The following is a 14,072-nucleotide window of genomic DNA, read 5'->3' on the forward strand; positions in this document are numbered from 1 at the left end:
AGAATCAAATTTTGGAACAGTGTCAAATACATGATACTGATATAATCCAATGCTAAACGTGTAGTCCTAGTTTATGATTTTGTTTTGGTCAGTCAAACCATCTCACTAGTGTTTGCAAATTGATCACATCATCGGAGTACACATTCACAATAGTCCAACAAGCCAATGGTTTACAAGATGTTTCAAACATAACTTTTAATCATGATCTTTATCTACATAAATATCTGACAGTAACACTACTTTATCTGTGTTGCCATTATTAAATTGAGTGAATTTTGATTAACCCTGCATTCATCAATACATGTATTAGTCACATCAAAGTGTACTTGACAACCCCTTCTAATCTTCTCTGCACCGTCTCCGTGGTCTAGCGCATAGTGGCAGGTTAGTGGTTTAATCCCTGGCCGCTCATACCAACAGATGTTAAAGATAATACTTGCCGTTCACTATTCAGAGACTAAAACAAGGACAGTTCGTCTCGGAGTCTGATATATATCCCGACAAAGACATGCACGCACGCACGCTGTGTAAATGCAACAGTTTTGAGCGTGACGTTCAACCCCATTTCACCTCACCCACCGCCTCTGATCTGCCCTTTCAACAAATGTAAGATACTGAGGGCATTCTCTGCCCCTACAGGTTTTGATAACTTCACCTGATGAAGGAGTAAGCATATACTCCAAAACGTTGTGTTCGTTCACCTGATGAAGGAATAAACATATACTCTGAAACGTTGTGTTCATTCACCTGATGAAGGAGTAAGCATATACTCCGAAACGTTGTGTTCATTCACCTGATGAAGGAGTAAGCATATACTCCGAAACGTAGTGTTCATTCACCTGATGAAGGAGTAAGCATATACTCCGAAACGTAGTGTTCATTCACCTGATGAAGGAGTAAGCATATACTCCGAAACGTAGTGTTCATTCACCTGATGAAGGAGTAAGCATATACTCCGAAACGTAGTGTTCATTCACCTGATGAAGGAGTAAGCATATACTCCGAAACGAAGTGTTCATTCACCTGATGAAGTAAACATATACTCCGAAACGTAGTGTTCATTCACCTGATGAAGGAGTAAGCATATACTCCGAAACGTTGTGTTCATTCACCTGATGAAGGAGTAAACATATACTCCGAAACGTTGTGTTCATTCACCTGATGAAGGAGTAAGCATATACTCCGAAACGTAGTGTTCATTCACCTGATGAAGGAGTAAACATATACTCCGAAACGTTGTGTTCATTCACCTGATGAAGGAGTAAGCGTATACTCTGAAACGTTGTGTTCATTCACCTGATGAAGTAAACATATACTCCGAATCGTTGTGTTCGTTCAACTGATGAAGGAGTAAACATATACTCCGAAACGTTGTGTTCGTTCACCTGATGAAGGAGTAAGCATATACTCCGAAACGTAGTGTTCATTCACCTGATGAAGTAAACATATACTCCGAAACGTTGTGTTCATTCACCTGATGAAGGAGTAAGCATATACTCCGAAACGTTGTGTTCATTCACCTGATGAAGGAGTAAGCATATACTTCGAAACGTTGTGTTCATTCACCTGATGAAGGAGTAAGCATATACTCCGAAACGTAGTGTTCATTCACCTTACGAAGTAAACATATACTCTGAAACGTTGTGTTCGTTCACCTGATGAAGGGGTAAACATATACTCTGAAACGTTGTGTTCGTTCACCTGATGAAGGAATAAACATATACTCTGAAACGTTGTGTTCATTCACCTGATGAAGTAAACATATACTCCGAAACGTTGTGTTCGTTCACCTGATGAAGGAGTAAGCATACACTCCGAAACGTAGTGTTCATTCACCTGATGAAGGAGTAAGCATATACTCCGAAACGTTGTGTTCATTCACCTGATGAAGGAGTAAACATATACTCCGAAACGTTGTGTTCATTCACCTGATGAAGGAGTAAGCATATACTCCGAAACGTTGTGTTCGTTCACCTGAAGAAGGAGTAAGCATATACTCCAAAACGTTGTGTTCATTCACCTGATGAAGGAGTAAACATATACTCTGAAATGTTGTGTTCCTCATAATAAAGAAGTTGACATCCATAAATTCTCTTCCTTATGTGTATCACTTCTAACTGCCTTTCAAAGACCTTCAGCTATGACAATTCACACAATCCATAAGTGCACTAGACTTTCAACAGTATCTCAACTCATAGAGGGCTTCCCCAATCTGGTCCCCATATTGTGCCTACTTCTGGGCATTGTAATTAATATCAGGTGAGAAACTGGGACATTGTCTGAGTAATTAGGGTAATGATTTAACTGCTAAATTGAGATACAGTAAACTAAGGTTATAACAAACAGTAAACTATGGTTATAACAAAGATAGACGGCTAATTTTAGTGTGTTATTACCGAAGTTTGTTATAAGCATATACACACCATATATATAGCAAATGGGCGGGACCAAAAAACAGTTTGTTATATCATCAGTTCATTATAAGCATGTTTATCATAAACTTAGTTTACTGTACATCATAAAATTTAAACTAGAAGACAAAAAAGTGGTGTTTGAGGATTGGTTGGTTTGTTGTTTAACGCCACACTCAGCAATATTCAAGCTATATGGCGGCAGTCTGTAAATTATCAAGTCTGGACCACACAATCCAGTGATTGATATCGTGAGCATTGATCCACGCAATTGGGATACGATGACATGCATCAACCAAGTCAGCAGGCCTGACCACGCCTCTTGCCACAAGCATAGTCGCCTTTTACGGCAAGCATGGGTTGCTGAAGACCTATTCTACCCCGGATCTTCAAGAGTCTGGTAATCAGCTTGTGAACAACTCTTTAATATTAACATGAAAACATGAAAGTCCAAAGGGACACAAGCTGTAAACGTCTACCACTTTGGTAAAAACCATGAGCACAGGTAAGGTTCTGACCCATAAGATCATAATCAGGGTGAAACTGGGATTCAAACCCAAGATCAGCGGATCCTGGCATGACAAAGTGATGTAACTCTCTCCATAGCACCTTGTCACAGCTTTCTCTTGGGCATCTACATTATGTAATCCCCCCATGGATGAATTGGTACTTATGTAACTCTTATATCATATCACACACAATACAGATCTTTAACACTGAACCCACTTGTGAAAATTGTAAAACAATGAACAAGGCCCTCAAATCTAATGAATAATAGAAATTGTTCGGATCACATAAACATGATAAACTCAAGCATTTGATTTCATCATGTCACTCTGACCTCAAGTGGTATTTCAAATATGCAGTGTGCAGAGAATGAAATAACAACAGAAACTGAGTTAATTCTGCAAACATGCTGTTGCCATTCCCAACATGGCAAAGTCTAAACAAAAGGAGCTAAACAAAATGTCTAAACAAATTCTTTGACATGCTGCACCTACAAATAACTTTTAACTAAAAAAAATGATCTAATTCAAGTTCTCAGTATTTCCTGTATTTGAATTACTGATAAAAAAATTGATGCAATCCAACGATGAAGATGCTGAAGTAATAAAATATTCCTTGAAACTTTTCAAACACCTTTCCAGACATTTGCCGAAGCTGTGCAAACTACGTCTACAAGATGTGCAACTGATCCCACTACCCATGAGAAACAACTTCTCAACCATGTTCACAACCCATCAAGCGTTATGCATATTCAAGTTGTCTCAAACAATAGAATGAGAAAAGCATTTGCCAGCATCTCAGCAAGAGGTTCTAAATATGGAAGTAATTTCCATTTGTACATATCATGATCCTGATCTCTGAAAAAACTTTGTGTGTGTGTGTGTGTGTGTGTGTGTGTGTGTGTGTGTTGGGGGGGGGTGGGGGGTGTTTGTTGGGGGGGGGGGGGGGGGGGGGGGGTGTTGGGGGTGTGTGTGTGTTGGGGTGTGTGTTTGTTGGAGTGTGTGTTTGAAGGGGTGTGTGTGTTTGTTGGGGTGTGTGTGTGTTGGGGTGTGTGTGTGTTTTGGGGGGTGTGTGTGTTTTGGGGTGTGTGTGTCTTGGGGGGTGTGTGTGTCTTGGGGGGTGTGTGTCTTGGTGTGTGTGTTTGTTGGGGTGTGTGTGTTGGGGTGTGGATGTGGGTGTGTTCTCATACTAGTATGTAACCTTAACAAACAGTTGTAACCAAATAATGAATGTGTACAATAAACCTGGGAAAGGGCCTCCCTACATAAATGTATTCCTTGATGAGTAAAATACTTAAATACAGTATTTGACTACCGTTGGACTTGGGATAGTAAAAGGAATTTATTGTGGGGTTTTTCAAAATGGAAATAAAAACGAAACATGCAGCCAACTTTATGATGATGCGGGCAGTGGCTGAGAACCAAGTCTATTATGTTTTTTAGCCTAATATTCTGAAAATACAATTTTGTTTCTGTACAGATCTAAAAGGTATTTTGACAGGCAATGTGCCAAGAAAAGAAGAGCCTTGGGGGGTCAGGGGAGGGTCAGGGACAGGGAGGGGAGGGGAGGGAGGGGATAGGGATGGTGTAACTAATATTTTGGTAAAATAAAAATGTGGCGTTATGTAAGGGAGAAGAGTATTTTAGTTTGACAAACTGTATGTATCATTTTGGTTATCTAGGCAGCGAAACAGACAATTCCAGAGATCAGTCATGTCCTTTACAACAGTTTTCAGGAAAATGTAACTTCCTTGCCTCAAAGCATTGCAAGGAAGAAACAGATTATTTAATTTGGAATAATTTGTTAAGTTTGGATGACTGGCAAACGACGTAAAATGAGAGATAGGATGACACATAATGACAGATCCAGCAACAAGATGGAAGATGATGACAAAGGAAAGCCTCAGCCCATATTAGATACCCTTTTTTTCTCGCTTGAAGTAGGCTAGAAAGGAAATAACATATTTATGATAGGATGTGCAATATGTACTGCTTAGAAAATGAATTGAGACAGTGCAGTAGACTTGTTAATGCATGGTTAACTGATAAAAGTAATTCATGTGAAAATTTCATTAAAAAAAGAAATACTTTGTAACTATGGTAACAATGACATGCAAAGAGCAGAGTGACTCCTTTTAGTAGATTATACAAATGTTGGTAAACTGTCTGTTGGATATGAAGATAACATGTGACAGTGGTATAAAAACTGCTCTGCAAGATGAAATCACTGATTAATTACCAACAAGAACAGTCAGTACTTCACCATCATCATAAGAATCAGACTAATCATAAATACAGGTTTGCAACAGAGAGAGCAAACATATACTGTAAACAGCTTTATTTCTGCGCCGTTAAAATATTGCGAATACCACACCAAAGACAATACTGCGACGAGATATTTTTGCGGGTTGCCGTGTTGAGATGACACCTCGATTACCAAACAATAGACAGCTTCTCTCCAAAGCTAGTTAATCTGAGTTGGCCGGAAAGTTGACCAGTGTCATGAAACCGATTCACGCAAGATGGCTTGTTTCCTGTGTGGACGCAATCAAGCAAGGTTGGGAGAAGGCAGGATTACTGTGAGGCAACAGTGACACTAATTGGTCTGTTTACACTGTCATTTGTGATGTATTGTGTGACCATTCTGCATTCATTTGTGTATTTAACTTATTGACTAAACTTGTGGTTCTGGTTGATGATTTCAACATTTGATGACGTGTTGCAATGAACAAAGTATGTATGTATTATTTATACTTATTTTTGCGTTTTTAATTTTTGCGATTGAGTCTCGTTCGCAAAACTCGCAATAATAAAACGGTCGCAAAAAATTCCCTGTTTACAGTAATACCACAGTAGTATTGTATTGGAGTAAACGATCAGGATGCCGTTGTACAAAGCGATCATAGCGCTTAGGTGATCATAACTCCCATGCCTTAACATAGCCTTACAACTGTCGTAGTGCTAAGGTTGTTTTGTACAACAGCACCCTGATCTTAATGAGACTGAACATGGCTGTAGCTCACCATAATTGTGAAATCAATGGAGAGTTGGCTGGGTGTTTACCACCCTAGATCCAAGCCATCCTCTCTTCTCAGTATATTTGTGATTTGTTTGATTCAAGTAATGTTTGAAATAACCAATGAAGGAAATGAACAATAAAACGCTTCCTCCGCACTCTTATGGAACGTTGAGGATTACTTATTCATACCCGCTTTAAGACAGCATAAAGCAAACGACACTACTGTCAGTCTTTGTCAGGAGAAACAAAAGCATTTACATGGGCTCCTATTTCTTAAATATTTTTTTTTATCACATCTGTCCCCAATCTGACTAATATTACCCCTTAAAAGTAGCTTTTCTTTTTCAACGAAACTGTCCCAACTCTTATTTTCAACTTCATCTGTTTCTAATTACTGTTATAATTTACAGTTACCTTGTCATTACAAATAGTTCTAAATTTATGACTTTCTTCTCTTGCACACTCCTACGCTGTTGATAGGGATTGGACATCATGTCAGATAATGGGACCATGATGGCATCATAACAATACAGGAGATTAGACTACAGATGATGTAATCCCCCTAACATTCAAATAGCTCCTCATCTCAACCATAAATACAGCGTTAAATATACCAACATTTGACATACCGAAGTGTACTGTAGCACTGTCGTGGAGTGTGGGAGAGTGAAATGTGTTAATTCTACTGATGGTGACGGTGTACTGTGCTGCGATGGTGTACTGTGCTGTGATGGTGTACTGTGCTGTGATGGTGTACTGTGCTGTGATGGTGCTGTGATGCTGTACTGTGTGGTACTGCCCTATATGATATAACTGAGATAGTGTTCCGTAAAAACATAAGATTGTCTGACTGTGAGAGAGTGTCCTGTAAGATGTGGCTGACTTCGACACTGTGCAAGAGTGTCCTGTAAGATGTGGCTGACAGTGACACTGTGAGAGAGTGTCCTGTAAGATGTGGCTGACTTCGACACTGTGCGAGAGTGTCCTGTAAAATGTGGCTGACAGTGACACTGTGCGAGAGTTTCCTGTAAAATGTGGCTGACAGTGACACTGTGCGAGAGTGTCCTGTAAAATGTGGCTGACAGTGACACTGTGCGAGAACGTCTTGTAAGATGTGGCTGACTTCGACACTGTGCGAGAGAGTCTTGTAAAATGTGGCTGACAGTGACACTGTGCGAGAGTGTCCTGTAAGATGTGGCTGACTTCGACACTGTGCGAGAGTGTCCTGTAAAATGTGGCTGACAGTGACACTGTGAGAGAGGGTCCTGTAAAATGTGGCTGACAGTGACACTGTGAGAGAGGGTCCTGTAAAATGTGGCTGACAGTGACACTGTGCGAGAGTTTCCTGTAAGATGTGTCTGACAGTGACACTGTGAGAGATCGTCCTGTAAGATGTGGCTGACAGTGACACTGTGCGAGAGTGTCCTGTAAGATGTGGCTGACTTCGACACTGTGCGAGAGTGTCCTGTAAAATGTGTCTGACAGTGACACTGTGCGAGAGTGTCTTGTAAGATGTGGCTGACTTCGACACTGTGCGAGAGTGTCCTGTAAAATGTGGCTGACAGTGACACTGTGAGAGAGGGTCCTGTAAAATGTGGCTGACAGTGACACTGTGCGAGAGTGTCCTGTAAGATGTGTCTGACAGTGACACTGTGAGAGAGCGTCCTGTTAGATGTGGCTGACAGTGACACTGTGAGAGAGTGTCTTGTAAGATGTGGCTGACAGTGACACTGTGAGAGAGCGTCCTGTAAAATGTGGCTGACTGTGAGACTGTGAGAGTGTCTTGTAAGATGTGGCTGACAGTGACACTGTGAGAGAGCGTCCTGTAAGATGTGGCTGACAGTGACACTGTGAGATAGTGTCTTGTAAGATGTGGCTGACTTCGACACTGTGAGAGAGGGTCCTGTAAGATGTGGCTGACAGTGACACTGTGAGAGAGTGTCCTGTAAGATGTGGCTGACAGTGACACTGTGAGAGAGCGTCCTGTAAGATGTGGCTGACTGTGAGACTGTGAGAGAGTGTCCTGTAAAATGTGGCTGACTGTGACACTGTGAGAGAGTGTCTTGTAAGATGTGGCTGACTGTGACACTGTGAGAGAGTGTCTTGTAAGATGTGGCTGACAGTGACACTGTGAGAGAGTGTCTTGTAAGATGTGGCTGACTGTGACACTGTGAGAGAGTGTCTTGTAAGATGTGGCTGACAGTGACACTGTGAGAGAGTGTCTTGTAAGATGTGGCTGACTGTGAGACTGTGAGAGAGCGTCCTGTAAGATGTGGCTGACAGTGACACTGTGAGATAGTGTCCTGTAAAATGTGGCTGACTGTGAGACTGTGAGAGAGTGTCCTGTAAAATGTGGCTGACTGTGACACTGTGAGAGAGCGTCTTGTAAGATGTGGCTGACAGTGACACTGTGAGAGACCGTCCTGTAAGATGTGGCTGACCGTGCGACTGTGAGAGAGCTTCTTATTTCACGTGGCTGACTGTGAGACTGTGTGAGAGACATAACCCAGGACATTAGTTAAAGAGTGGGCTATGCCCATCACTCACCCGCATTTGAAGGAGCTTCTTGATAACCACCACACTTTCGGCCACAACACTTTCTGCAACATTTGAATATTTATGGCTTATTAATCTGCCAATAAAACATTTCACATTTCTAAAGAACATAAATAATTAATATTGTTCCAAAAGTTAGGGTAGGTATATCTGTAATACAAGAAGAAATTAAATTAAAGAATACAAACACTTCCCACTTTGAGTAATTAGTTACAGCCGATACAAGACATAAATACAATAAAACAAGGCATTGATGTCTTACCATCCCTGTTGGACATGAGATGCACGAGACCATTGAGACACGTATCAGTGATCTCGGAAATGTTGCTGGCACATCGTCCAATGGCCTGAATTGTAGCAGCCGCAAATTCCTTGTCGGGGCTTAACACATATGTCTGTGGAGAGATGGTGCTAGGGTTAGGGGGCATAACTATTACAACAGCATTGTGACAGTTTAATAAATACTTTAATTACCCATAGGGTTAGAAATAACCGAGTTCACAAATATTGTATGTACACTAGTGCAAATATATGTTTTTTCACACCCAAGTGTATTGTTACAGTCATCTGAAAGGCACTTTTGATGTCATTGGAATCTAATGTAAGGTCGGAATGACATCACAGAAGAAATGATGTCATAGCTGAAGATTGTTGATGTCATTCGACAAATTGAGGTTTTCTTGGACTGCAGTGAGGATCAGTGCATTTTTCAAAAGGGGAGCTCGAAAGGATATGAAATAATGGGTAAATAAACAAATTTTTACACTCACATGTGTGTCATACTGATTTTAAGAATCTCGTGTAAGAATTCATGTATTACCTCCGCCAACGTTCGGGAAATACAAGAATTCTGACACCCATTTCGTAAAATCAGTATGACACACATGCTCGTATAGTAATCTCTATGTAATGTCCTGCAACTCAGATTCCCTTGCAGTATATAACATGATGACAAACCCTAACATATCTACCAAGATCTGGATCTAGTAGATTTTTTGGAAGTTGTCAGGGAGTAAATGAAGCACTCCTAATTCTTGTCTGAACATATAAACCTAGTTCATAGTGTCTCATGTGGGATCAATATTGGATCAAAGCAAATGGAAACACAAATGATCATATTTTTTTTTAATCTTTCAGCCTATCGATACCATTGATGTACAATGTGATGTTTAAGCCATGGAAAATTGTGATGCATCGACAGATCAATCAATTGATACACCTCTATATATGATGCACTGACAGTTCAATCAATTGATACACCTCTATATATGATGCATCTACAGTTCAATCAATGGATACACCTCTATATATGATGCATCAACAGTTCAATCAATGGATACACCTCTATATATGATGCACCTACAGTTCAATCAGTTGATACACCTCTATATATGATGCATCTACAGTTCAATCAGTTGATACACCTCTATATATGATGCATCAACAGTTCAATCAGTGGATACACCTCTATATATGATGCATTGACAGTTCAATCAGTTGATACACCTCTATATATGATGCATCAACGGTTCAATCAGTGGATACATCCCTATACATGATGCATCTACAGTTCAATCAGTGGATACACCCCTATATATGATGCATCTACAGTTCAATCAGTTGATACACCTCTATATATGATGCATCGACAGTTCAATCAATTGATACACCCCTATATATGATGCATCAACAGTTCGATCAGTTGATACACCTCTATATATGATGCATCAAAAGTTCAATCAATGGATACACCCCTATATATGATGCATCAACAGTTCAATCAATTGATACACCTCTATATATGATGCATCGACAGTTCAATCAATGGATACACCCCTATATATGATGCATCTACAGTTCAATCAATGGATACACCTCTATATATGATGCATCTACAGTTCAATCAATGGATACACCTCTATATATGATGCATCTACAGTTCAATCAGTTGATACACCTCTATACATGATGCATTGACAGTTCAATCAGTTGATACACCTCTATATATGATGCATCAACAGTTCAATCAGTGGATACACCCCTATATATGATGCATCTACAGTTCAATCAGTGGATACATCCCTATACATGATGCATTGACAGTTCAATCAGTGGATACACCCCTATATATGATGCATCTACAGTTCAATCAGTTGATGCACCTCTATATATGATGCATCGACAGTTCGATCGGTTGATACACCTCTATATATGATGCATCGACAGTTCAATCAATGGATACACCCCTATATATGATGCATTAACAGTTCAATCAATTGATACACCCCTATATATGATGCATCAACAGTTCAATCAATGGATACACCCCTATATATGATGCATCTACAGTTCAATCAATTGATACACCCCTATAAATGATGCATTGATAGTTTGATGAAATGATACATAAGGACATAAATGGTGCCTTGACAGTGATTTGTTAGGGACAAATGCCATTAGGACATGGTCATGTTTAACAACTTTTGAAAGGCCATTCTTTGATGATGTTAACTAGTTGAAAAATATCTTTAGGACAAGTTCAAAGACAATCAGTCAATGTCATAGAAAATGTACAAATCTGAAACCAGGGTTTTAGACATCTGACAGTGTGTTAGCACTACCAGTATAGCGGTAAAAGTCATTTCACTGTACATACTTTCAAAGGAATCAGAAATTTGATGATGCATTTGCCAAATCTAAACAAACAAAATGACTCACCTGCAATTCCCTCAGAATTGTGGATATGTTTGTCTCAGTTGCCAAACTGGTCAAAATCTCCAACTGGTGAAAACAAAAAACAAATCTTAGTGAACAGGATGAATTAACAAAACAGGCTGACCTTAAGCTAGCATTATACAATCTATTTCAATGCAATCAACATTATTCTGGAATGGTCGTCACATTCCTAAACATTTGCGACCACATGGGGATTCTGGGTAAGAATATACGGCAAGTCACCAGCAACCCATGTTGTCAGGCTCTTGGTTGAAAGTCTGTCATCATACCCCGAGAGGGTGGATCATTGCTCACAATATCAATCACTGGATGGTCTGGTCCAGGCTCAATTAGTTACAGGCTGCAGTCACATAGCTGGAACACAACTTACAAACCGGAAAAATTGTGCACAGATCAGCAGTCACTGATGAAACCATGGAGTTATCTATTCTAATAAGGAGCATGTATGACTCGGTCTACAGTTTGCTGAAAAGAGTTATGTCCCATAGGCATACCAGGATCCTATGGTCTTGGGTTCTTATCCCAGATGCACTCTTTTATATGCACTGGTTTGTCAGCACTATGCCCATGATTCACCAACATCACTTCAAGATTTCCTGCCACTTTCAACGATCAAGGTGTGTCGTAACTAAAATACTCTTCAAATAGGTGTCAAACCAAACTCACTCACTCACTGCTTTAATTTCCTGAATTTTACTGTTTCTTACCTTTAGAAGTTTGACGTGAAGAGGGTCACTGGATCGCACATAGAAGCTCTTGAGGTAAGGTTCAAACATTCCCTGGTGATATCAATAATAAAATATATAACCCCAGTACACAACGTAATCATATGCTTAGTAAACAGCCAGGCAAAGGGAAGCATACACTTGAGAATTGGACCAACCCCAAAATTACAAAAGTTGTCAAAATGTTACAAGGCTGAAAACAATCACTGAAACACTGGAAACCATACGATCCAAAACTAACTTTGGTGCCCACATCAATACATCACTGTTGAATAACCATTTCTTGTTTGTTTATTTTTAGACGCCATTAAACATCGGTGAATACTTTCTTTTTCCAAGCAGTTTAGATTAAACAATATTCAAAGTTATCATCATAAGGAGTTTTGCTAAATGTTATCATTATAAGGAGTTTTGCCATAGGTTATCCTTAAAAGGAATTTTGCAATTAGTTATCATTATAATGCCTTTTGCCATATGTTATCATTAAAAGGAATTTTGAACACGTGACAAAACAATTTACCTTCACCAATTTTACACATTTACATGGTAACATAATACCCACACACCAACTGGAGTAAGTAATCGTTACCAAGTTTAAGGTATCTTTCCTGAGAGTTGAAATTCCTATTAGTTCGCCTAATTAGTTAGCAATGTGTGTGCAAGTAATTTGACCTGATTAATAAAAGAAAAACATTCACAATCTTAATACTCTCTTCAAACGGCAACATATGCAACACCACAATGACATTACCGAATGCTTGTATTATTTGATACTATGTTTTGATATTTCCTGGAGAAAGCAGCACACTGCCCTATAATCCCATACTTCTTCAACTGACCTTTCTCTTGATTGTCATTGTAGCAATGTTGCTAAGTACAACATACTGGATTTCTCTGAAACAAATCAATAATGTTAACTGACATTTTGTAGTCATACATATTCAGAAAACATTCAAAAACACAAAATGTATAGAATGTTTATTCAAGGTTGTGTAGGAGAAGATATTCTATTTCACTCAATTGTCGTTGTGTAAAAGCCCTGAGTGGTTAACGCTCTGATTGGCTGAATTGTTCATCTGTTACATTTCCTGTATATGTCAGTCACATGATCACAAACAATGGCCAACTGTAGATCAAAAACCAACAAACATAAATATAATAAACAAAAATATTTGAGTTTCACAAACGACATCATACCCTCAATTTGAACATAAGTCCAACTTGTAAACATTAACAAAGTTCCCACATAGCAAAAGGCACTTGTTCATGACTAGAGTGATCTCTGTTCAAAGTTTGATCAAGAAATATTTAATGGTCTTAGGGTAATGCTGTGGGAACAAAGTCAACCTTTACTTAAACCTAAGACTCACCTATTGTCAGGGAAACCAGACAAAATAAAAAAAATCCAAAATCCCTAAAAAGTAAAAGCACCAGTAGAAGGCTAGACTGATACCTGTGTACAATTTGATCTAGAAATATTGAACAGTCCCTTAGTTATGCTCTAGAAACTAAATGTGACGACTGACAGATTGACAGCAACCATTCCATTTCCCCCTCCCACCTCGTGGCTGGGGGAAATAATATTATCACCAAGTAAGATTCACTTGTTCTTGGTGATGATGTACATAAAAGTGCAAAATACAAAACATTAGGTCTCATGGGATTCTTACTACCAATTCAGTTCTTATTCAGAATAATAGTTGAATAAAAACATCAGTATGTTTGTTTCACTTACTTGTGACTTCTGAGAAGCCTGATTAGAGCTTTGGCTACGACGCCTACTTCAGCCTTGGGAGCACAGTGGTGGTACAGCTGGGCAACTGACATTACAACCTGAAGAGGAGATAACACATAATATACACAGTGCTGATACAGCTGGGTAACTGACATTACAACCTGATCAGGAGATAACACATAATATACACAGTGCTGATACAGCTGGGTAACTGACATTACAACCTGATCAGGAGATAACACATAATATACACAGTGCTGATACAGCTGGGCAACTGACATTACAACCTGATCAGGAGATAACACATAATATACACAGTGATGATACAGCTGGGCAACTGACATTACAACCTGATCAGGAGATAACACATAATATACACAGTGA

General features: G+C 39.3%; 1 protein-coding gene across 2 annotated transcripts in view; it reads right to left on the reverse strand.

The window, feature by feature from the left end:
* The window catches only part of LOC139460187 (AP-3 complex subunit beta-2-like), a 39,979-nt gene that overhangs the window by 14,362 nt on the left and 11,545 nt on the right, over positions 1 to 14,072 (reverse strand). For both annotated transcript variants that reach the window (XM_071241729.1, XM_071241784.1), the window contains 6 exons: positions 13,689 to 13,786; positions 12,793 to 12,847; positions 11,936 to 12,007; positions 11,211 to 11,273; positions 8,755 to 8,887; positions 8,484 to 8,536 (listed from right to left, as the gene is read on the reverse strand). In XM_071241729.1, coding sequence (XP_071097830.1) covers positions 8,484 to 8,536; positions 8,755 to 8,887; positions 11,211 to 11,273; positions 11,936 to 12,007; positions 12,793 to 12,847; positions 13,689 to 13,786 — 474 coding nt within the window. The remainder of the gene's footprint in view (positions 1 to 8,483; positions 8,537 to 8,754; positions 8,888 to 11,210; positions 11,274 to 11,935; positions 12,008 to 12,792; positions 12,848 to 13,688; positions 13,787 to 14,072) is intronic.

Source organism: Haliotis cracherodii, unplaced genomic scaffold, assembly GCF_022045235.1.
Source record: "Haliotis cracherodii isolate W230 unplaced genomic scaffold, xgHalCrac1.p SCAF_1, whole genome shotgun sequence".
In the NCBI taxonomy this organism is placed as follows: Eukaryota; Metazoa; Mollusca; class Gastropoda; order Lepetellida; family Haliotidae; genus Haliotis; species Haliotis cracherodii.